Here is a 27,414-nt window from a genome sequence, read left to right as displayed (position 1 = left end):
TTTCTTTATGAAGCTGAAAGTGGCAACCAGTTAGCAGCACCCACTTAATTTATCAAAATTTTCTGTTGGTTTTAAACAAAAGAAATGTTTAATTTTAAAATTGAACTTTCAAAATTAGGTACCAGTTTAGGGTGTTCATGTCATTAGGGCATGAAAAAAAGCCATAAGCGATACATAGAAGATAGATTTTAAAGATATCCGCAGAACGTACTAAAATGTCCAAAACCGGGATTACCAATAGCAGAATTGTTATGTTAGCTAGCTGCTCACTGAGCAATATCATTTACATTGGAAACAATTCCGAACCTTTTCTAACTGACATTGCTATCCAGCAGTGTGTTAAGTAAGCAATTTTGCTATTTGTAATTCCGGCTCAGGGCCTTTTCTGACATTACTAACAAGCAGTCTGCTAAGTAAGCAATTTTTCTATTCGTAATCCCGGTCTAGAGTAACTCTACATGTCTTTAGGACATGAAAAAGACGATCTAGGATGTAAAGGTCTTTAAAACATGTCAAAAACGTTCTAAAACTTCAAGCGGCCTTCTTGATTTTACGTGAAAGACCTTTCTATACAGGACTACCTCCACAGCTTGCCTGCGAGTGTAACAGAGTCAGGAGACTGCCTGACCAACAACGACAAAGAATGATAACTCTTGTCTACCCACCAGTATGACACTGGAGTGTCAAGCTGTATCTTCGATTGACGTGGACACGATTGACACTCCAGTGTATAATAATCCAAGTGTGACCCTTGATGTAGACTGGACAAAATCCAGATCCCTTATGACTCTGCAGTTCACCATCCGAGTTGAGGACTGTATCTCACTCAGAGAAACATTCAACGCCTCTTGCTCAGCATACGAGCTTTCAACCACTGCCAAAAGGCAAATGGAAAAACGCTTTAAAAGCATCGAAATCCAAAAAAGATAATAATTCCTAACAAGATAGACTATACCTGGTATGGAAGAAGACTGATGTACAATGAAATGGAGAAGCAGTTAGTTGCAATAATACTGGCTGCAATAATAAAAACCTCAATGAGAGATTAGCGAGGATAGGCCTCGTGCACTTCTTGGGGACACCAAAGGAGACGTTACGCGTTCAAACTGAGGTTCCTGTGGTGTGTTAGGCCCGTAGGACGAACAAATTGGTCCCCTGGAGATGACCGCTGATATTAGGCTTACTGAACAACCAAACGGTGCTGACATCTGGGGTACCCCGTCTAAAATGTTCAGGATAACTGTATGTTTCTTTAGCATATGAAAAAGACGACTGTAAGTAGTCCATAGGAACTTTATGTCCGCTTTTTTAGATCTTTACAATGACTTTTAAAAACTATTTTGGAATATCTCTAGGATGACTTTTACACAATGTCCTAAGAACGTTCCCAAAAGGATTAAAAACACTTGACCAAAACTATCTCTGACTCTTAAATTAAAAGTAGCGAGTCCAAGTGTGGTAAGCAGTATTGCGTCTATATGAAGAAGGGCTCAAATTTCATCAATCATCTTATTCTGGTTCTGCACATTTCAAATCCAGTGCCTAGGATGCGCAGAATCAAAAGGAGTTGTTCAACGCAATCCAGTTTTGCCTCGATACCGATTCCACTTCTGATGCTGCTTTTTGTTAAAAAGCATCAGGATTTAACTACAAACTTTAGGTATTTTTAGAGATCGTTTTAAATCGTTGGAAAAGGAGATGAGGTTGAGGAAAAAAATGTTTCAGCCCCTTTTTCAAAGTTTCTCCTACGCGTAAAACCCCTTAAAATAAGACGGACTCAAAATTTTTCCCAATTTCTACAATATTTTCATCCTCAAATTTTCCTCCTTTGAGAACTTTAGTAGTGGGAATTGTTAAATAAATATACGTGTTCCTTAAGAAATAGTCAGTTAGAAAATTATTTCCTTCCAATTCTCTAATCTAAAATCTAAAATTTCAAAGTCTCAAGTATTAATTCTCACTATTAAAAGTTCAATCATTAAATTTTCAACCTTACCTCAACCTCGTCTTGAATTCTAGTCAAACATCATAGCATCCAAATTTTGATTTTATAAAAAAGTAAGTAAAAAAATTACTAATTTTCATCTATTCTTTCTACAACTATTATCAATTCTCCTAATTCCGGAAAGGTTCTGTACGGTTTCTTTTGCCGTGAGAAATTTATTCCTTTTATTTTGATCCCTTCTTGTTAAACCTGTGATTCCGAAATTTAGTATTGAACTGTTCATGTAGCTCAAAAACGATCTCCATCCCTTTAAATTCAATTTTGTCAATTTAAATAAAATTGAACCAAAAGAAATAAAAAAGAAGAAAGTATCCCCAAGCTATTAGATGAAAATATAGACTGGAATATTTTTCATTTAATTAAATTTAAATACTATTAATTCTACATTATTTAATGTTATTTTCAATTTAGGACGTAACCAAATACACCAAGAAATAGAAACTCCAAAATAACAAACAAAAAAAAATATAAATTCTACCTTTAACTTCGTTGTAGATTTCTTTTTGAAGACCAGGTCCTGCGCGAGCAAATATTCTTTGGCACGTCAGTGAATTGTCGTCCATTGTTTCGTTCGTGGGATTGATAACAGCATCCACTTGTAGAACAGATATATCGCCAGTCCTAAAAAGGGGTATAGAAAAAAATAATTGAAAAATTTCTATATAAAAAGCAAATGGAAAATTTATCTCCCTCTCCATATATACATATATTTTGACCCCTTTAACGTACCATAGTGCTATTTTATGATTAAGTTCTGATTGACAGGGAAATGGACTAGAAGTGTAATTTGCCGATTCGCCTAAAGCACTCGAATAGTCGGTAAATCGATGATGCTGAGTTTGAAAGTCTCCCCATCTTTTTAGTGCTGTTGGTTCAATCACGTTGAGATCAACACCCAATGGTTCCATTAGCCTCATTTAGCTGCAACGATACACAAAGTTAATTAGAAGTTGGTACCTTACTTAGTTTTCATTTAAATTACACAGGTAAAACTAATTTTAATTCACCATGTTAGATACAAAATTAGATATATTCATTAGACGGAATAGAAATGTTATCCATTATAAAGTAAATTACGGGGAAAAAAAACTTTCACGTAATTGTCATGTTTGTTTGATTAAATTAAGGGGTTAGACTTAAATTTAAAAGAAGTAGATTTTTCTGCGTAACTTTGGAGTTTAATATATTACAGATAGAGAAAAAAACATAGTAACTTATGGGCGAAAAGAAATTTTTGTATTTGACTAAAAAGTTTATTGTATTTTAATTATTTTTCCAAAAAAATTAATCTTAAAAATAAATTTTTTTATTTTAAATTATTAATACCACATTACATCTACGATTTTTGGTTTTTGTTTCGACATTTTAAATTTTGAAAATCTGACTTCAGTTTTGTAATTACCAATCCTAAAAGCCCCTAGATGCCAAGTGTCATAAAAATCCAATTATATTCTTAAAATTTGTCCGCCATTTGAATTTTGAAAAATCTGATTTATGGCCACGTTTTCGGCAATTACCTTTGTATTATGCCATATTTGGGCTCGCCACGTTATTTTTTAGAAAAATAATATCAGATTCGTAATCAGCGATGCCAAAAGTCCCCGAGAAAGGATTTATAAAAAGATTTAATCACCTTTTTGACTTTTTATTCACGTTTTTAGTATTTCAAACCACTGTGAGTCGACATAAATTACATTTTTATTGCTTTACTTTAATATTATTATTATCGATTTTTATATGGGTACCTTCTTACAAAAACTTTATTAAATTTTATGACTTCCTTGTACTTTGAAAATTAATATTATACATTGACATTCTTTGTATGATATATTACATTAAGTTGATTAAAAATAATGCACATATTATAATATCATTATACCATTTCATCTAATGTTCAGATTACCAAAATTATATCATTAAAATAATATCAAGATTCGATTCCAAAAATGTATTCGAATTACGTAGCTTTTTTGACAATATAAACGTACAATTCTCTAAAAGTTGAAAGTGGCGATAATAATTCGATTATAATTCTAATGAAATGTTATATTTATTAAAAATGTTAATTTTTAATAAAAACTTTAAGAATTGCATTTTCTTAATATTCTAGAACTAAAGGAATTTTGAGAAGTAATTAAAAAACTTAAAACCGGTTTTGCATAACGACTTTTGCATAATGAACAGGTACAAGGAACACTACTATGACGCTATAAGAATAAACAAAGTAAAGTTAAAAATATATGTATTCAGTGAATAATTTCGTTGGCATTTTCATTTTTGTTTCATAGAAATAGAAATATTTCAAAAGTTAATATTTGGAGTGTAATAGAAAGGAAATTGAAATTTTATTTTTTGAATAAGAAAAATAATTAGTATGTAAATGATTACAGTATGGTAGACGTTACAGAATACATTTATAAAGATGAGAGATATTTTCACTTTAATACAAAGAATAAGAACCACAAGGTGAGCTGGCTTGGTCAGTAATTTCTAAATTTATTTATTTATATTTATTTATTTGAAAATAACGGGACTTGCCCTTTTGTACAAAGTACTCCTAATACTAATTAAATGCAACAAATTTATACTTAATTGTTATTCTTATAATCAAATTGATTAACAAGAGACGAGAAGGTTGGCCAACTATAATTAAATAAAAGGAAGTCTGCAGCAATTTTGATATTTAAAGATGTTCCAATTATACGAGCAGTAAGTGCAGCGATGTCACAAAGAACTAGAATCAAAATTACTAGCATAGTCTATAACGTTCTTACCCAGGCGGAAATTTCCAACCGGCGCGGATCCTAGCCCGTACTGACGCCGGTGTAACTGTACTGGCTCGGAACCGCCTACCAACCGAATGTGAACGGGCATTCTACCGAATAGTGACTAGGCCAGGAGCGCGCTGGCAACCGGCTCGGAACTGGCATTCTACCGCCCGCTGACCGGCCGGGAGAAGCCGTTCCGTGTATAATTCAACCGGCTGGGACCTGGCACTCTACCGACCGTGGATTTTTCATTTAATAGCCAGCCGAGCGCTGGCATTCTACCGACTGACAACCGGATCGGATCCAAATGATAATTTCAACAAATATCAATAAAAAAAATAATAATTAATTGCAAAAGATAAATACTGATGACAATTCATTGACAGTTCACTTTACACATTTTTTTTATTTTTTTATACACTTAAGCGTAATTTTTTATTACATACACATTTGAAAAATCCTAACGCTTGGAGGTACGAACCTACGCCTAACCGAATATTTACGCACCGAAATCTCGCACGCTAACCACAATGCTACGCTCGCATGGGACTCTCAAATCTTAAATACTCTCAAGTGTCACAAGCTGAAATAATACTTGTCGAATAACTACGCGTCAATGCTACAGCTATATTTTTATTATTATATAATATATTAAATCATTGTATCTCAATATAATAATATTGAACATAATAATATTAATAATTTTAATTAATATCACAATAATAATAAATTTATTATTATTGAGATATTATTAATTCTCAATAATATTAATTAATAATATCTCAATAATAATAAATTTATATTAATAGTATAAATTTATTTATAATAATTATAAAGTATAAGTGCACAACAAATTTTTTTAATTGTTTAATTTTGAAAAAACTCTCAATAAATAATTACTTAATATTTTGATTAAATTCATTTATTAATTAATCATTATTTTCTAAAATAATGCAATTAATTATTGTAATAATTATTTAGTTATGACACATTTATTGAAAATAAATTTATAATGTGATTTATAATGTGACAATAAATGACGACATCCGCAGTCGGATCCGGCCCAGCACCGACCCAGTACAGACTTAACATATCCGTCATTCTTCCGACGCCGCAGAAGAATAAGATCCGCCGGCGGAAGAAATCCAGTACCGAGCCGGTACTGACAATAGTGGGAAGACGGTTCCGACAGTCGGAGCATAATCTGTACCGCGCCGGTTGCTTTTTCAGATCCGAATCGGTACAGACCGTCGGTACTTGCGGTCTGTACGGGCGCGGATCCCAGCCGGTTGTAAATTCCGACATTGGTCCGACTTTTCCGCCTGGGTAGTTATAATTTTATTAAAAGAATTTTGAATAGCGCACAAGGGTTTTTTCTCTGAATTTTTAGAATGAATTGTTCTTACTGTTTCACTGTCCTAAACAGATACAGAATATATACCTATCTATTGAGGAAACCTTTGAAAATCTCAATATCGCAGGGCTTCGATGGAAGCCGACTCTGAAAAAATTTGCGACGTTGAACAAGATTATCATATTGATGATGATTATATATTTTTCCACAAGGAAATAAAAAATGTTGATGTTAAACTACAAGTAAAATTATGAATAATGTTTTTTATTGGTTACTGATTTTTAAAAAATTTCCTTCTAATGGTTAAATTTTAAATAGATAATGGACATTATGTGGTGGATTCCACGTCAGTTCAACACACTTATTATCTTGACTTGTTGGGATTTGGCTGTACTTTTGTAAATTTATTACTTTTATAGTGATAAACAACTCCACCAAATATTTTTTCAAAATTTTGAAAATTACCAAAAATATGACATTTTGAAAATTTTTGTCTTTTTTTTTTAAAGTGCTATAACTTTGGTTCTAATTAACCGATTTTGGATTTTAAAAAAAGGATTTCTTTGGTTTTAAGTATATTTTAAGTTAAAATTAATATAAAAAAAAAATTCAAAAAAATTTTTTTTTTGAAATTTTAAAAAAAACATCATCTTCGATTTTTTTCAAAATTTTACTAAATGTTAGGGCAAATGTGCTTTACATGTCCTGTAAGTTTCATCTTGGGATCTCAAAGGGATTCAGAGTAAAAAAATAAAACGTAACCACATATTACGAACATATGGGGCAAAATTCCTCAACTGCCCAGGTAAAAAAATGAATTTTCTCTAAACTTTTCTAAAATGTTACTATTATTAGTAGAAGTGTAAATATCAATTTTTTTTAATTTGATAGAATATTTTTTGAGTTATGGAGTTTCAAAATTTTGATTTTTTGAAAATATCTTTTTTTCGATTTAATATATTGATAAGTGAAATTAATCAAATTTAAAGTATGAATAGTGATTTTTAAAGGGGTTTTCACGGGCTATAAGCTGGTGATGAAAAAAGTTGTTTTCTGTCAATTTGACCTTGAATTTCAAGGTCAAATTCTTAATTTCAATATACAGTAGAACCCGGTTGATACGATCCCGTTTAATACGATTTCTCGCTTAAGACGCTCATTTATGGTGGTCCCTGCAATTCAAGACACACATTTTATATCCCACCTAATACGTTTTCCCGCATAATACGCATTCTTAGTGCGGTCCCTACAGAATCGTATTAACCAAGTTCTACTGTATCTCAAAATCAGTGTTTTTTATTTTTTTGTAACCTATCCCAATCGAAAGCTTACCTTTTTTCATATATCCCGTGTAGAAATTTACCGTTGAAGAGTATGAGAAACTGTCCAGTTGCGCTAGATTCAATCTAGCAACTAGATGGGAAAAATGGACAGGATTGAACGAGGGATGTGACGCTAGCAACGTTAAGATTTTGTACAGTTATTTTGTCTAGACCTTGTCTAGTAAAATAAATAATTCCTAGCCAGTTCCTGGATATTAAAATAAGCAGTTTCTACATACTGGGAATAATTGTTAGGTATATAAATAATAAAAGAATATTTTTCAACTTTACTCTTTTGTTTGTTTAACTTTTAAACAAACAAAAGAGTAATACAAAAGTATTTGTTATTATCACAATTCCTGTTACAATTATTTTTGAAATTAATTGTAACATATTTTGCTACATTGGATTTTTTCTTTAAAATGCAAACACATTCACTATAAAAATTCGTACTTGTATACCGATAATAAAATTAATTGTATATTATATTGTTGCAATCACAAAAAATTCACTTAAATTACCAAAGTTTTATTACTTATTATGAACATTATAATATGAAAAACAATCTGAGACTATGAATGATGACATCACATGTCCTTTTTCTAATAAATCTTCTTTTCTCTGTATAATATATTTAAACTTGTACACTGTCCCTGTTCAGAAATGGAAAACTGAAAACTTTTCACTAGATTTATAAATTTGATTTTATCTTCACAACAAGATAAGTTACAATTGTAGACTCTTGGTTTCTTTTCATCAAGCACTACGTCAAGAACTGATTTCGTCTGCTAGCTTAGTAGACTCTCAGAGCCACCTTCTCCACGAACTTGTACTAATTCTTAAGTCAGCGTCCTAGACAGTGCCTAGCTAATTCTTGGACAACCTGCTATACGAACTTGTACTGAATTTTCAATTCAGTATCCTAGACAAATTTTAGCCAGATTCTAGACTGTCTTCATAGCGAAGAAAATAAAGGGGAAAACTGTACATTAACATTTCGGGGCCAGGACAGTTTTTTCAGAATAATTTTACACGACAAATTTCTACACGGGATATAGCCATGTAAAAATCAGAGTGGGACCATGGAACTTTTTGAAGAAATTAATTATAAATCATCATTTTCTATGTAAAATAATGATAAATTATTATTTTGCTCAAAAATTCTCATGGTCCCACTCTGATTTTTACATGGCTCATAGAAAAAAGGTCACCAGCTTATAGCCCGTGAAAACCCCTTTAAAAATCACTATTCATACTTTAAATTTGATTAATTTTACTTATCAATATATTAAATCGAAAAAAAGATATTTTCAAAAAATCAAAATTGTGAAACTCCATAACTAAATTTGAATTGTTTTTTTTTTTTCATTAAAAAATATTTTATCAAATTAAAAAAAATTAATATTTACACTTCTACTAATAATAGTAACATTTTAGCAAAGTTAAGAGAAAATTCATTGTTTTACCTAGGCAGTTGAGAAATTTTGCCCCATATGTTCGTAATTTGTGGTTACGTTTTATTTTTTTACTCTGAATCCCTTTGAGATCCCAAGATGAAACTTACAGGACATGTAAAGCACATTTGTCCTAACATTTAGTAAAATTTTGAAAAAGAAATCGAAGATGATGTTTTTTCAAAAACGGATTTTTAATTTTTCAAAAAAAATTTTTTTTTGAATTTTTTTTATATTAATTTTAACTTAAAATATACTTAAAACCAAAGAAATTCTTTTTTTAAAATCCAAAATCGGTTAATTAGAACCAAAGTTATAGCACTTTAAAAAAAGACAACAATTTTGAAAATGCCATATTTTTGATAATTTTCAAAATTTTGAAAAAATATTTGGTGGAGTTGTTTATCACTATAAAAGTAATAAATTTACAAAAGTACAGCCAAATCCCAACAAGTCATGAAAATAAGTGTGATGAACTGACGTGGAATCCACCATGTATAATGTTAGATAGTTATACCCCTAATAGAAAATGGAATAAACTACAATATAGGGTTAGTTAATTAGCTGAAGAATTTTCAATATCATTCATTGGAGATGATGAAAAATAATGGGAAGGGTATAAGACTAATGCGCATGTGTAAAAGGTAGGAGTGGAGATTTCAGGGTATATATTCAGGATGTTTCGGCTAAACACTTATTGGGTCCGATCATCAAGTGGAGGCTAATGGGTCAGTGTTCCAAAGATTCAGGAGGGCAGCAAAGCGTTAGGAGTTCCAGAAATCATAGAGGATTAAGCTAAGAGAAAAGGAAGTACAAGCATCGAGAGGAGTCAAGCCAGTTGCACGTCTGTTTTCGGAAATGCTTCTGAAATTGTCATGAGATGCTGTAACAAGCATCCAGGCAAAATTATAAAGTTGCAGCAAGAAGAGGCAGCATGCATTTTAAAAATGGAAGACGAGGTCAGCAGGATATTGAAGACATGTGGTGTCAAGAGAGATGTCAACATGGTAATTAAGGATGGACTAAAAAGCATAACATCGCTCATACAGGAGATGAAATTGAAGCACGAATAATCAGAAAAGGAGAACCTAAGGTTTTATGGGAATTTGGTCTGGGCGAAAGAATTTTAATTCTTCAATTCGATTTTAAACGTTAGACGTCACATAAAGATTACTTTTTTTAAACATATGCTAAAAGGAGTATTGAAGGATTCATAGAAATAAAAATTTAACTTGACCCTCCCAGTAAACGAAAACAAATTGAAATGAATTAAAAAGAATTCACAAAGAGCTTTCGTGAATCCCGCTTTGTGACAAATACGAATTGGAGCCATGATGCAATTTTCCCGAATTCGTGAAACTGTATTGAACTTCCGAACCTTCTATCCGTACCAATTCACTGGACAAGTTTTGAGCCTTTAATTTTTTTCAATTCCTTAGCACGAATTCAATGCATTCCTTGGCCATTTCTTTCGAATGCGAATTCGTTTGGACAAATTGGTACATATTGAATTAAATTCAATTGAATATACAAAGAGCTTAAGTGAATCCCGCTTTGTGACAAATACGAATTGGAGCCTACCAAAAATGTTAATTCGTTTCAATTCATTTGAATTAGTTTTTTTTTACTGGGCTTCGTTAATTTTACCGTACTTTGTCTAATGTTGTGCTGTTTCTAATATTCTAACTAATGAACTCTACTTTAAGCTTGAGAAACTCTTTAACTTATGGATAAGTTATTTGATTTAATAATAGATCAACATGTATCTTCGTATTGAAAAATACTAGAAAAACTAAATAACAAAAATACCCCTCTTGATTTATTGATTCCTTAACTTGCCCTATTACTAAAATTAGATCTCAAAACATTATTTAACAAATTCACTTTAGGAAACAAAATCCTAAACCCTAACCATAAGTAAAAATTCCTGAAGTGCCCCCCCCCCTATTTTCGCAAAGCTGCAAAATTTAAAATAAGTATTTGTATTTGAAAGTATACTAGTATCTAGTAATATTTTCACGGAGTATTTCAAAAATATTTAAATTATTTATATTTTTTATTGTTAATTAAAGATTTTTAAACCCTTTTAATAAAATAATTTTAACTAATTGAGTTTTTGCATAAATTGAACAAAAATTTATGGTTGTATCAGTGAGTAAATGTACTTTCGAATAATAAAATAAAAATTTGAAAAAATTATTTTTTTTTATTTTTATTTTTTAATAATTTTTTTATAAACATATACAAAGCTATTACCAATCAGCAATCACTAAAGGCTAATTAAAATTGAATTTCATAATTTATTATTTACCTTATTCTATTGAATATTAGTGCAAATTTCTTGTGACTATTATTAAACGCTAGCAACTAAAATTGTCCTTGAAATTTAATAAAAACTGGTTTACATAGACGGTTATCTCGAAGATAACAGAAGAGATCCGGTTCACGATAACATTCGTCTTTTCTTTATAGTTTGCATTTTGATAATAACCGATAAAAATATAACCCTCATTTCATTATAATCCAGAAATGCGATTTTCATGCCATAATATTTGCGTGCAATATAAAGAGTATAAAAACTTTAAATATGAAACATGCTTTTCAGTTAACTTAAAATCAATAAACTTATTTTTATTACTATAAATAAATGTGTAACAAAGGTATTCTAATTTTTTAAGAAATTTTGTATGAACTTTAAGAAATTATCGGTTTGCAAAAAAAAACCCTGGCGTTAAATGTCAGGTGAAAGTCTAATGATGTACAAAACGATTATTCAAATAGATTAAAAGTAATTAGATATTAAAACACATTAAATATCTATAAAAAGTTTCCTATTTTGATTAAGAATTTGAGTAAATAATTTTTAATTGCAGTAGTAATTTAATTTTAGAAAATGATGAGTTTTACAAAAAAACATACTCATATGTTTGCAGACATAAAATAAAAATATATTTTTAAAAAAATTTCCTCTATAAGTGTATATAAATTCAGTGAAATGTGAAATACTTTTGGAAAGAAGTACATATTAAGAAGTTTATCTTACAAAAACTAGATTTAGCAAGATATAAATGGATTTAGCAAGATTTAACAAGAAATGACTAGATGTAGTAAGATATTTGATTTATGAAAAAAATTTTAAAGATTTTTTATCATACAAATAAAAATATAGCTATAAATGTTGTATTATAATAAAGTAATTCTTGATAAATGGATCTTGAAATAAATTTTGTTGTAAGACTGCGTTAATTGTAATAGTTTTATTAAAATTTTACAACTGCTACAAAGAACAATTTTGTTTTAGTGTTTAGGGGACTTTTGGAAAATCTGCCTAAAGATATTTGTAAATAATAAAAAAGCGGAATTTACAAAACAGCAGTTTAAAAACAAAACAAATCAATGTGTAAAATGAAGAATGTGTCAATCAATATAAAATATAAAAATAAAATTGTGTAGACAATAAGCAAGTAATAAATAAATATTAACATTTGATTTTACGCGGAGTGGAGATGTAGAAAAGCCTTCTACAGTAAGAAATTGTGGGCTCTGCGTCATCCACATTGGTCTAGCTATAAAAGCACACCTCACTTTCTCTTTTCTTGAAGCGTTTCAATTACGAGTTAAACCAACTGCGACCTGTCAGCGTTTTCGTTAAATAGGAGACTTGTCCATACTTTTTATTTATCTAATTGTTAGAGATAAATGTTGGAATTAGACTATACAGGTTTATTTGTCTATTTCCTCCTTATCTCATATTCATTGCCATCTATTGATGAGTTTGCTGCTTACATTCTTGCGGAATCAATGTTGCGAAATTTATTTTCCTCCTCAGAGGAACTCTTAGATACCGTTCTATAAACAGAAATGATTTCCATAGTGATGCATCCCTGCGCGGATCGAGCTACCGAACTATCTGTCAAGCAGCCGCTAACTCAACGCCATTGGTAGTCAAGTTTGAGAGAGCAGCTCGCCCAATTTTGATTAAGCTGTGAGTTTAAACGTCAAGCAGCTGTGCACAATAGTCAATAGCGCAACTATTCTATCAACAGTTTTTCAGTGTAAGAACAACCAAACGATCTTTTTAAATTCGACAGTTGAGACGCTATACAAATTAAACAAAAACAATAATTTATTAATAAAAACTTAGATCAATTAATTAACAAAAACTCTGCAATTAATTAATAAAATCTCTCGAAAATATCTCAATTATGACACTCGTCATATCGTGTCACGACTTCTTGGAACTCCGCAAGTAAGTGTCGATCCATTTAATTGTCCACGGTAGGCTTCCTCATTATAATTATTTATTGTATTATTATTATCATATTGAGAAGAACCCTTCTTCCCAATATTGCGGTTGTACATGCAGACATATTTGCAAGGAATCATCATTTGATACATCCTTTTCATATGGTGATAAGAATAATCCTTCAGTTGAAGTTCGCAGGTTGGTAGAGTTCTATGTGGATAGAGGAATTTCTCTTTTACTTGGCTGCGATGCAGTCTCAGAACATGAGAATTGAAGATGAGGGTATTCGCAAAAGACAACCAGATAGGACAAGAATTAGTGGAATATCTAGTCTAAACAGAGCTGAATATTCTTAACACGGATTGGACCCCAACTTTTAGTAATGCTATTAGACAGAAAATTATTGATATCTGTGTTCTAAGAGAATTGTAGATAGGATAAAAAGAAAAGAATTTCTAATGAAGGTTCGCTTTCTGATCATTCACAGATAGTCTTTCAGCTGGAGTCTGTGGTTCATTCAGAAATAAAGTGGATTCGAAATGCAAGGAAAATAGATTGGGCCAAGTACAACACAAAACTCAGAGAGACACAGTTATCAAAGTAACCTGTGGAAATAGCTATAAAATCGAAATCCAAGAAAAATGGATTGGGCCAAGCAGTACTCAAAGAGACACTTTATGGTTTGACAGATAAAATCAGAGATTGTGAGATTCTGAATGAGGTAGCTAGTAACCTTACAAAAGCTATCAAAGCAGTCTATGAAAATATCTGTAAGTAACTCTAAACTTTTTTCGAACAGTTTAAAAAGACTTGATAGTGAATCATACCGATGTAACTACACGGAGAGAAATTTATAGTAGTGGGTAACATAATTGTGGTTAGGGGGACCATCTTTAATGCTACGTATACAGACAGCTATCTAGATAGTCACCGTTACCATCAATATCATCAGGAGTAACATCTTGGTAGTACGGGGTAGCATAACTATATTTTTTTTAGCATCTGTGATGGTTGACAGTAGCATAATGATAGTATCGTGTAACATCATCTTTTTAACATCAAAATCTGACTATCCATTTCTCTCAGTGAAGATACAAAAACGTTATTTAAGCGTGCAAAGCAAAAGAGCACGACTAGTGGTTGAACTGAATTTACTAAAGCTAAAAGTTAACTAATTTTTATAAAAATTTTATAAAACCTAATAAAATAGAACCCTTAGAGACATGTTCAGGACGATTTTTAAAATAATAAATTTTACACTCTTAAAGTTTATTTTCACAAAAATGATAGAAAAATTATTAATACTATTTTTAACGTGAAATTTTCTAAACAGTACATGTGTTTTTACCATTGGTTGTGCATAATAAAGTGTAATGCTGTCTAGTACGCTGTCAGTTTATTGACATATATGTCGATGAAACTCTAAAATTCTTTATAACAAGTAGAATAGTTGTCCATGGATTATTACCTTTGTAAAAATAAAGCAAACCTTTATAACGCTAATCATAAAAGTAAGAAAAGTTGACACTCAGAATAAAATAAGTAGAAAATAAAAAACACATAACGAATTAATAAAATCTGTAAAGTCAACCAAAAAAATTTCCCAGCAGTTTTAGTTACGATTTTAAAAAAAATTACTCTTACATGGTTGTAATTTTATTATCGTATAACGTTACATTAAAATTTTACTATTTAGATAAAATTAATTTTTAAGTAAGATAAAAATCCCTTTGTTATATTTTATTAAAGCATGCACTCCGTTGGTAATTGGGTTGGAAGCACTTTCAGTTTCATCAATAATTTCATTTACAAGTTGTCCATAAAATCTCTTATACCCAAATGATATAGAACTTTAACCATATTTATGTAACGAAACTTTCTTTTGAATTGAATTCAAATCAACTGGATATATTTAAATTTTAAAAATTAATTTTTGTACATTTTTTTACATCTACATTAAACTACATAACAGGAATAATAGATAAATTAATAATTTCAAATAATTATAAATTTTAAAAAAGTTCTAAATATTAGGTAACATAATGGATTTTATTTTTTTTGTTTTTCGTAGACAGTAAAACTATTTTCAACGTCACATTAAGTGACTTTCATGTCTGAGTCGTAAATATAAGACATTGATTTTCAATATAAAAATAATATCAAAGAGCTAAACATTGATTTTTTTATTCAGGACACAAATGCACTGTTTTTTTTGGTATAGTTTGTACCGAAATTTATTTCTGTTGTCAAATTTACTGGGAAAAAATTTGTTTATTTCTAAAAATAGAACACTTATTCTTTTTTAATCTAATGTGGATTGTAAGTTAATGGTATTGTTATTTTTTAAAAATATTTTTAAATTTTGCAACTAGAGATAAAAAAAAGTATAAGAATTGTTATTGACAAGTTGCTTGAATTGTATATTTTTAAATATATCTATAAAACTAAAGTTACTGAGATAGTTCATATCCGGACAATCTGACCAGACCATCAACGTTTGTTTGAGAAAAAGTGAGCTTTTGAATCAATAATCGTCAATTATTAGACAAGTTGCTCTTTTACCGTACGTGTATATCTACCTCAAACTGTTTAGTATATAGTCAACCCTATACAAAACGTTTATATACCTTTATAGAAACCCTTTGCGTACTTAATAAACTGTTTTATTTAATATTTCTAAGCACATACATAACAAAATGAAAAGCTGCTTTTAAAACTACGATATTGGAAACGAAGTTATATAATTTTTAATTTATAGGTTTAGTATTAGAAAGTGGAACAAAAAATAGATACAACAGAAGGTAAGTAGGGCGATATTTTTCAAAATCATTTTGATTATTAGACATGACTACTAATTTTTTATTTTTTTGGAGGAAATGTTTGAAAATTTTTACATTTCTTCAAAGCTACTTTTTAAATCTATTTAGGTATGTTTTCCTAATGGTAAAGTAGTTATAACTTTATCACCTAAATCATTTCCGTCAGTTCGTCTTCTGACCTGCCTCGAGGAACTTGAAATCTAGGGAAACCTAACAGCATCCAGATATTCAGGATATAATACGGATGTCCTAAATATATTTGAAAACTATTATATTTGTATATAAGATGGCCCAGGGATGTTCTAAGATATCTTAAGGACATCATAGGGATATTCAAATTTCCGGAAGATTCCACTGATTATTTTGAAAAAAATCCTAATCCCATTTCGATTCTTTGACAAAAATGTGGAATACGTTGTTACGTCAAAACTGAAACCTTTTTAACTCGTTTTAAATTATAGTTTCAGAGTTGAACCTAATTTAGGATGAGGATAAGTCAATGAGCCTACTAAATGTCGTGAGAGAATATTTACTTAAAATCAATCAAGACAGAAAGGTTAACAATTATTGTACAATGAGTATAACTTAAATTATTATCTTACTCATAAAAGAATAACGATTAGAACTGGTGATGGAACTGCTGGTAGTTATCTTGATTTTACTTTCAGTGATGAGCTCGAATCGCTGGTATAGCTTTTCTCAATGGTTGAACCAGTTGTTAATACTAATGAGATATAGTTTATTGTATTCTTGGGAATTTCTGTGGCGCTCAGACTGTTGTTGACTTCAAACAAATTTTGATACTTCGAAATTAGGTGAAATGTGTCAAATATTTGGATTTATAAACTTTCAAGTCAATTCCAATTAATTCTTGTTGGGTATTTAAAATTACTTGGACTATGAGCTTCACTAGGCGATATGGAACGTAACTCTTTCATATCGCCTATTGAAGCTGATTGGTTCCAAAGTAGTACTAAATGTTGTACTCTTGTCGGTTTCCAAATAAATACTCTCTGCCTAATTGAAACTGCTTTCCCTTTTTATATCAATTTCCATTACATTGATGAATATATTGTGGAAAACTCAGGCTACTTCCTATGTTACTATCCTAGGTTATGTTATACTTCCTATGTTATTTGGTGATTCCATGGTTCTTGCTTTTTCTAATGTGTGTGATCTCATTTTACTTATAGCCGGTTGGGAAAAATATCCATAAACGCCTTTTTTGAGTCAATCAAGTATTCTTATCTATTTCAGATAGTCGATCCCTGAAATTTGCCGCAAGTAACTAACGTTGCAAAGAAGCTTGGTCAAAGCGTTTCCACTAAATGCATAATTCACTTTGTGGTAGTTAATAAATATTGGACTGAATTTCTAGTTTCACAAAGTACAAAGTTCTTTTATTTACAAAAGAATATGAAGATAGTAGTCAACATTAAACCGCCAGGAGGCAGCTATTAAACACGTGTTTGTGTACGTCTTGGTCGATTTTGCTTTCTACTTTGCCTGATGAGTCGTTCGCTAGATGCAGTAAACCTAGGTCATTGTCTACTTCAACTATTTCCTAATCCTCACAGACTTATGTTAACTTTGATAGTATTATGAGAGCTATTAAGGATTTATCCACATTAGTGCCGAACAACTTATCCACCATGACTGAAAATATGTCAGACATCAACAATAAACTCGATAATACGCTGTCTAGGTTCACTAACATGAAAAGCAGAGTTGTTAATTTAACAGTCTCTTACTGTTGTCGAAGCGAGACTTGATATATCGTTGGAAAACTGTTCTACAAAGGTTGATTCTAAATGTGTAACTAATGTCTGTATTAATGAACTTGCTGATCGAATTGAAAGAAAAGACAATCTTGTTTTACTCAATCTTCCTGAAGATGTTACATTGTCTAATGATGGTAGTTCTTTAAAATCTGTAATTATATGTACAACACAGGAGAAGACATAAACAATCATAAGAAAATTTGTAGGTGTCAAAAAGAGCCGTGTAATTGAAAATTGTGTTTACTGTTAGTTCCTAAGAGTAGATGAAACTCTGGCATTGATTTGAAGTCAAAAACAAGCAAATCCTTTGGTAATTAAAAATCACATCATTACAATGGAATTTAATGTAGTAGAGTGGGGGGTATAAGGTCAAATGCGCTTGCGCAAAAAGTAGGAGTGGGGATTTCAGGGTATAAATTAAAAACATCTGATAAAGAAAGTCACTTCTTCTTCAGTTCACAGGTCTAATAGTTCCAACAGAAATCCTAATTTTTTTTACTATTAACTGTCTTTTTTGTTACATTTATTGTTATTTTTACTGTGTTAATAAATGCCATAAAGAGAAAACATTTTATGGTACTTTAATACAAAAAAGAAATGCCAAAAATATAATAAATACGAGAAATTTAAATTCTTGCAACTTTCAACATTCATTTTGCTTCGAGCGCTAATTTACATAAAGCTTTATTCAATCACAGGAAGGAAATTGTAAAATAAGGCGTGCCAGTAGCATTTGTGAATTGTATGATAATGTGTATCTATCACTATTACGCATACTTATTTTGATTTAATACTAGGCGAAGGTTGATGTAGAAACATAATTGATTGATGGTACGTTGTTCATTGTCGATGTTCCTTTTTTTGATTGCGATACTCGTTACAGGAAAAAGTAACGTAATCTCTAAAAACCGGTTACCATCCCCTTTTTTATACACGTTTTCTAACCAATTAAATTAAATTAGAAATTAATACCAAATTAAAAAACAACTGTCAAGTTAAAAGTGATTGAAAAAAGGGTACCTATATTTTGAAATTAGTTTCTAATAACAGTTGAAATGTTGTCAAACCTTACATTAAATTGGAATTAAAAATAAAATTTTTGACAATTCACGTCAGTTTAAATATTTTCAACACAGAAACACCTGATAAAATATCTATGTAAAATTTCAAAAGTATAATAATAGTGAAGAAGAAGTAAAACGATGTTGATATAAAGAAATATTGACATGACAAGGAGGATCGAAAAGACTTATGGCGATAAAAAGGTTATTAACGATAAGACAAATCTCAACTGAATCTCCGGTTCATTAAATACGATAAGAAATATACGTCGCAAGATATGCTTTCATTTTTTTTGCATTTCTTATAAATATAGAACATCTTTATAAGAATTAGATGAATAATACAAAACTTGACCTCACACAAGAATGATAATTGTAAGTAAATTATTTTTTAATTGTCAAGATTTTTATCTTTCGAAATAATTATTTTCAGTCACTAGTAACTTTAGGAATTTATTTTTAACTATTAATTCACAATTCTAATGATTTATAGTTTGTTTTTTGAATTTCTTTCGAAATAATTATCCTTTATCTTTTGTAAACAAAAAAATTACTGTTAGTTGAGAAAAAAATACATAATTCTTTGACGCAAATCCATTTTGACGTTTACTAAATTGTAAAGACGTTAAAAATTTTCTAATTAAGCAACGTTGCATAAAAATATGAATCTATAACTTTGGTTATACAATAAAAAAACCTTTGTCAGAAGAGATGATGGTAATTTCTAAAGTAAACTGTAATAATCCGGACTAACCCATATTTATAGAATAAAAGAAAATTATATCTAATGAATGTAAATATTTTCAGCTCACTATAATCTCAGGAATGTTAACACTTCACAATATAAAAACTTTCATTCTCTTGGAAGAGCTAAAAAATAGATATTCGTATCATTTATAAAGAAATATGAACCATTTCATTCTCTTTTTTTCTATAAATAGAAATGTCAAATGACTTAATTGAAAATTAAATATTTTACTTAAACTATTTATTTAACTTCGAATTTAGAAGTGAATTCAAGTTATTTAACAATAAAATTTACATTTTATTTATATATATATATATAGATGTATAAATCCATTCTTTCCGAGAAAAGTGAAATACACTCTTTCTAATTCTAACGTTTCGGCGATTACTATTTTCCTCATTAGAAATTTTATTTCTATGAAACTTATTTATCAAAATTTGGAAATTAACCGATTTTTTGGTATTTATAATCTAAAACGAAATTTACCAATTTTTCTCTAACAATAAAAGAAATGATGAGATTTTTTATCAGACATTTACAAATACATAACTTTGAATTGCTACAATTTTTTCGCAATCTCAGAGAAATATTTTTCACTTTTATCAAAACGTAATATTTCATTGCGAAAAATTGGTAGCAAAAATTCCAGCTTTCTACAAGATTGGAATTTGAAAATTAGACGAGAGCTTTAGAGATATTGTAAGACTTCAACATTCTTAATTAAAAATTTAAATTCTTCAAGATCAAAGTTAACAGTTTTCTAACTATTTAAAAGCTTTACTTTTAAATTCAATAATTTTTATAACATATTTTTAAGTCTATTATTTTTTTATCTGTAGTTATAAAAAATTTGTTTTTAAATAAAAAAAAATTTATTACAGCTTAAAAACAAAAGTGAACAAATAATTGTTGGCTTCCATTGAAATATACGGGTACCAGTAAGTCACGGTTCGTTATATTCTGTAAATAGGAAAGCATCCTAATTGCAATTAACATTATTTAAATATTTCTCCGAGAATAATCGCAAGTAGAAAAAAAAGATTCTGGATTATTCGTAATTATTCAGAATTGCAGCTTGAAAATGCAGTTTGAAGTGCAGTTTGAAATAAACCACACAGTTTGGAGTAATTAATAATGATGATAAAAATAATTATTAAAATAATATTCACGAAAATGAGATTGGGGAAATTTGGAACAATAATTACGTAATTAGAGCTTACTAAACGTTTTGCAATTCAATCGTGAGTTTACGACTTCTTGAACTGCAAGAGTCAAGTAACCAGGAAGCCAGATTTACTTCTCTGGTCCTGAATAAATTTCAATCAATCAGAGAAAATAATTTACTTATGATTAGTTTCAGCTAATTAAACATTAAATGAATATTAGTACATTTAATTAAGGTGCATAAATATAATAATGATAAAAAATAATTATAATAAAAGTAATAACAAGAACAAATGATTACTAAGAATCGTGTAAATATACTTTTAGAGATTGCAGTGGTACCAAAGCGCAAAGACCTAATGCGCATGTGCAAAAATTAGGGATGGGGATTTTGCGTGAATAGTGGGGATTTCAGGGTATATATTCAGAATCCCTGAGAGAATTAGTCACTTGTACTCCCGTTCGCAAGCGCAGCAGTTCCAGCAACATGATTTTTACCTTCTGTAATTTCTAGTTTATTTTATTTTCACGGAAATTATTTTTAATTAAATTATTGTCTTAAATTTAATAATAATTATCATTATCTGCTTAAATTAACATAATGTGAATTATATCATTATAAAGATGGACTTAGACTTAGAGTTTAAAAGTGAATTATAAAAATTATTAAAGAAAAAAAACTTTGAATTGAAGTTAATTTAATTGTAAACTGCACCTATTAAATGTATTCAATTGCTAAAAAGGAATTTATTATTCATTATTCTATAATCAGTGGTCTTCATTTAAAAAAATATTCTTGCACTTGATTCATATTGTTATCAAATTAATATTTCAGATATGTAACTCTGAAATTAAGTTAAACTTTTCGCGCTTGTTACACAAACCAATCGATATAGTCTTTTATAATTTTTTTATCTTCACGTTATATTAAAGAAAAATTGTTTTCTATATACATATTTTTAAATTTCTTTTATTTTCTATTGATATTTTGAATCTTTGTATTGCTTGTAAAAATTTTTTTGAAAGGAAACTTTAAATCTTTATGGTACACAAAAAATGGAAAATGCTCATAAAATTAATATTAAAAAATAGATATAGATTTGAAAAGAATATTTTTGACTTGAACTGAAAGTTTAAAATATGAATGTTTCGACGAAGCATTCGTTTCCTGTCACATACATTTTATTTTATCACGTCGTTAGAAATCTATTGAATTTTTCAAAACAAAGGCAACTTTCTCCGCACCAACGGCATGACCTGAATCTGTTTCTCTATGGAGCAATGCAGATTTTGAGGGTGAAATAACCACGAACCAGAATACAAAGCACACACATAGCGAGATATATATGCATTAAACAGTGTTGCCCGTTCTGGATTTAACCCTTTTAAGCTCTGACTTTATAAAAGAAGATAAGCTTCAAATTTTTCTTCTTCAAAGGAATTTAAATATTTCATGAAAAAAAAGTTTTTTTGAATTCTCATTTTTTTAATTGAATACATGATATTGAAAAGTGTTGAGATAAACTAAGCTGGAAAAAAATATTTTTTCTTTAAATGGAAATATATTTTACGTTATTTTTAAATAAATTTTTTACGGAATTTTAAAATAGAATTATTTCTGTTTAGATAGAAATTATAGCATCGAGTAATTACATTTTACTATCGGCGTATTATTTCAGCGAATGGCGTGAATAATGAAATTCTATGGAATTATTATAAGTTACGTGGTTCTTTAATAGATTAATCAATATCTCAATTACTGTTAATGACGTAATAAATAGAGATAATAAAAAGAAGGAAGTTTCGATCTTTATCGTTTATCACACTATCGGAGCTCCAAATTTTACGCCACATGTTTCTTCGTTAGACTAAAGTTTGAATTACAATTTTCAAGTTTCCAAGTAAATGCAGTACATTTACAAGTAATGTATATTTTAATTAGGGACATATTCTCTCTATGAAAATAGGTCTTCCAACTTATTGTTGAGAAAATTCCCATGTGGATTTTCATTGTTATAAGTATACGCTAATCAAACATGTAATAACTAGAGTTTTACTTACTTTGAATAATAAGGGAATGGAAAACAAAATATCAAGAGATGTTCGAGAATGAAGAATTTTGTGTGGTATTTTCTTTTTTAAATTTTCGTTAAATAAATTTTTTTATTAATTTTTTATTTATTTTATAACAGCAAGTTATTTCATGGAGATGATTCGACTTATTGTAATAAGGAATCAATAAAAAATTACCCTTCTTAGGTAATAAACTTATTTTACGGAATTGAAAAATTTTTAGATTTGGCTTCGGCGTCCAAACAGTGGCGCTAGTTGTCTAATCGGACACGGACTAAAGCAGAACTGAGAAACTGTGTCTAAATTTTTATAAAGTTATTATTATTTTTAACCTTTTTAGATAAATTTCTGTTATTGTGATAAATTTTGTTCTTTACTTAAAAAAAGTTTTCAATCATTTAAATGAAAAATATTTGAAAAAAGTCAATGAAATTAAAAATAATTCCTTTCGATTAATTAAAAATGTCATTAAAAGCATAAGAAGCACTGTTTGCTGATTTACTAGCATGGTTTTGTTAAAATTAATTTATTTACCAATTGCTAGGTTAGTAAATGGTAATAAAGATTATTGGACATTGTTAAGAGAATTTTACACTCCATTCAGTTGTAGTTATCTTTCACATCAAATTATTCCTGTTGATAAAATATTAAATTCGAAGGGTTGCAGACAATAACAGACCACCTGCTAGGGTGGTTGCCGAAGAAGGGGATTCGTGTTAATGGGAATTAGCTTACAAGCCTCAGGTACCTATAGGTGAATTTTCAGAAAAGAAGTTTATTATACTATATACAGAAGAAATCTAAACAATAAAACTATTATTTTTTTCCACATTAAATTTTATTACAATTATACGAATTTCCTTTTGATGGTTAAACATTCTTTATTGCGTGTTACTGACCTACAAAAATATAAATTCTTCCGAATATTTGAAATTTGACCCAAAAGATTGCAAAATTGAAGAAAAATTCAGAAAATTGAAAAAAGAGGGATTTTTTTTTAAAGAACTTTTTTTACATTTACATTCTCTTTTTAGGTTGGGGAAATTTTAATGCTCTTCATTTTTACAGCATCACCGAAATTTACATATACGCGAGAAATTTTTGTGTGATCTTTTATCAAATCGATGTTCTCTCTCGCTCTCTAACTTTAAGTCTCCTAGATTCAGTGAAATATATCAAAGGAATAAAAAATGAGCCAGAATTTATAAAACGTCAAAAAAACAGAAAAGTATTCCACCGTTGATTAATATTTTATAAAAGCGTCCGCGGTTTATGTAGAAAATTTACGCTCTGAAGAAAGGTATACCTAAGAAATAAAGAATTTTAGGTTATGTTTGTAATTTTTAAAATAAAACCACTCAAGGAACTCTCAACATAAACAACCGATATTTAACTCTTCAGTACTTCTAAAAATTGTAAAAAATGATTTTAGTTGTATTTAATTAAACAGAAGCTTTTAATTTAGGTGAAAATAACCCTTCTTTCTTCAGAACTCGTCACATTTACTTGTTCTAACAGACTTAATTTTAAAATAGATTTTTCTCTATAATAACAATTAGTTTTGAAATTGAAAATTTAAAGCGAAAATTTACGAAATAAAGAGAAAAAAGAAATAATCCAACAGAGTGGAAATTATAATAATTGAAAAAAGTGAAGAAAATATTTATCTATAAAGAAAAATAAAATTCCATCTCCAATGGACTTAGCTAATGTTAAGAATATGAAAAATGTACAATTCTTTATCAACACTTGCTTCATTAATATACATGAAACATGTGCTTTCATATTTTATACAATATACATAATCGAACACATCAATTTTCCTCACCAGCATCTGTATACATGAGACAGATAATGATTTTTTTTCACACGTTTTTTTTCTTATCATATCTTTTTCAATTGTTCTTTTACATATAAAAAAAATATATACATATATATATATATATGTATATTAAAAAGAAACTGAACACAAAGCTTTGACAATAAAAACAAAGAATCATCAATTTTGAGATTATATCTACTTTAAAATTATGTGTAATTAAAATTAGCTGTAGACTATTATCTGCAAGTGTCATTATACATATATTTTCTTTATTATTAATGACAATTAGATACATAATATTTACATTGCATTTTACTGTTTCTAGATTAACAATTTTTTTATAGTGATCTATATTTTTCTTTTTATTAATTATTTATCATCTATTTAATACTATTATTATTGCTATTAAAAAATAATAAAAATAATAAATAATAAAAATAATAATACTAATAAGAATAATAACTATACACTGTAAAAAAGGGAGTTAAATTTTAACTCCCCAGGGGATTCTATAAAAGTCGCACCCAATGGGGAGTTAATGCCAGGGGAGTTAAATAAAGAGAGTTAAAATTTAACACCCAAATGCTAACTCCCCAAGGAAAAAATAACTAGCGCGGGTGTTGAATGAAGGGAGTTAGAAATTAACTCTCTTTTGGAGTTGATTTTTAACTCGAAAAATTTAACTCCCGAGTCCGTTAACTCCCTAAATTTTTTACAGTGTAATTGAATGGTGAATTTTGAAATGGGTGTAACTCTAAAAACCGTAAGGGTCATTTTCACGTAACAGTGATAGGGACAATGACCCTAATGGTTTTCATAGTTAAGCTCTTTTCAAAATTCACGATTCAATTAAAATATATTTTTTAAATTATATGCGCAATTACATGGAATTGGAAATACATTAACTCTTAAGAAATAAATATAAAGTTAAACTTACAATTCAATTCGTTTTTTTCACTTCCGTAAACATTATTTAGGATTAATTCAAAGTATTGAAATAGAAAGAAAATTTCCAATTCTTCGGAATAATGAATTTCCATTAGCAATGGAGGAAAGAATTGCTTTTAATGTAATTGTATATTTAAAGATAGAGAGAAGTGAGTCGAAAACCAGTTTTTTTTGTCGAACTACGAAAATCCATTTGAAGAAATTAGTAATTTGTTGCGGCTAAAAAAACACAATCGTTTCGAAAGAACACGTGGGTTAGTGAGGGATTTTTTTCCTTTCATTTCCTACCTCACTCATTCTATAAAAATAAAAGTTCAACTCAATTAAATTTTTTTCTTTTTTTGAAGGCAAAAACTATATATTCTTAATATACAAGTGACCCGAGCTATAATATTATAAACTATTAAGCTTTATTCTAAAAGTGTATTTTTCAGGCGAATTAAAACTTTTCCTATGTCAGTGACTTTGAGTTTAATAAATGTTACTGATAAAAAAAATGTTCTGTACACTTGTTTGTCAAAAGCACACGTAGTATATAAAGTCATACGTCAATACTTTAGTTTTTTCGATATGTAAACAAGAAATTTGACAGTTGGTGTTTTTTTTATTTACTTGATTAAGAATCAGCCAATGATTAAACCAATAATTAAGAAGATAAATTTCCTCTTGCTAGATATTAATTGAATTGGATGTTAAATAGCATTTGCATGTATACAATTCAGAATGACGGAATTCATGATATGAACCTTGTGGAATATTAACTAACTTTGACAGTTATTAAGTAACTCCCGTTGAAATAATTAACGTCAGATGTGCTCTAAAAGTGATAAACTCGTTGCATTGAATCTTAGGTTTTGTAGTCGATACGTTGTTTTTTTACATTACAAAGAAGAAGAAAAAGTATCCAAAATTAATCTTTTAAGATTCGGATGTTGTTCTTCTTCTTCTTTATGGAAAAGGAATGAGCAACTACTTACCTGTAATGTTTTCAAATTCCCACCACCTAGTGATCGTCGATGATTGATGACAATAATCGCGTCGACGACCCGCTTTTAAATCGCTTCTTATCTTCTACGTCCAAATTGTCCAACGGAAGAACCGGGCAATGGACGACGAATTTATAGAGAAACGTCAAACACGAGCGTCGACAAGACCTGCTTTGTCACCTAACGAAGACACACTTTATACTCGGACAACTCGACCTCGATTGCACGTTCCGTTTCATTCGTGACGATCGCCTTTTTTACAACACAAACTGTTTCATTCAATGTTTAATAATGTGTGGGGGAAAAATATTATCTTCCTTTCCCTTCTTTCTTTTTGAACAATAGCGCACAACCGAGTTTAATCGCGCCTTATCGTATGAATTTTGATACACAATGATCCAATGTGGATTTTTAATAGGAGGACCTGCGCTCGCTCGCGACGAGGAATGCGATTGTCGTTATAGCGCACATCGCTCACTTGCCAGGATCTCAGATCACAGCGACGTCATTAGCTGGAAGTAAACTCTATAATGTTGTTCTACATTTTCAGGTCTATCGATTGCGGCCCTCTGGCGCCACGGAATTATCTTTTAGAATTGTAGGAAACTATATTTGGAGAGAGACTTCTGTTGGTAAGGAAGACTTTCCTTTTGATGTTTAGCTGACGGCTGGTGATAATTATCTTCTTTTTGGATTTTTCATCTGGTAATGAAGAATTTTCAACAGATGTTTCAATGCTGTACTGAATAGATGCCACTACTCTTTTATAGAGATAATTTCTTTTGTTGTAGATCCTACCATAACAGCATTCGGATGTTCAAGATAATTTGTATATCTTCTTCTCTTCTCTGGTATTCTCTAAT

General features: G+C 29.5%; 1 protein-coding gene across 2 annotated transcripts in view; it reads right to left on the bottom strand.

Moving 5' to 3' along the window:
• Positions 1-27,056, bottom strand: part of LOC122510116 (protein GDAP2 homolog) — a 55,442-nt gene extending 28,386 nt beyond the window's left edge. The window contains exons 1-3 of one of the 2 annotated variants that reach the window (XM_043624536.1): positions 26,543-27,056; positions 2,735-2,926; positions 2,484-2,626 (exon numbers count right to left, since the gene is read on the bottom strand). In XM_043624536.1, the coding sequence (XP_043480471.1) occupies positions 2,484-2,626; positions 2,735-2,922 (331 nt within the window). In that variant the 5' untranslated portion in view covers positions 2,923-2,926; positions 26,543-27,056. The remainder of the gene's footprint in view (positions 1-2,483; positions 2,627-2,734; positions 2,927-26,542) is intronic. The other variant, XM_043624535.1, reaches the window with a different exon arrangement.
• Between the last annotated feature and the right edge of the window lie 358 nt (positions 27,057-27,414).

Source organism: Leptopilina heterotoma, unplaced genomic scaffold (assembly GCF_015476425.1).
Source record: "Leptopilina heterotoma isolate Lh14 unplaced genomic scaffold, ASM1547642v1 Lhet_666, whole genome shotgun sequence".
Classification (NCBI taxonomy): Eukaryota; Metazoa; Arthropoda; class Insecta; order Hymenoptera; family Figitidae; genus Leptopilina; species Leptopilina heterotoma.
This window is presented reverse-complemented; position numbering and strand designations above follow the sequence as displayed.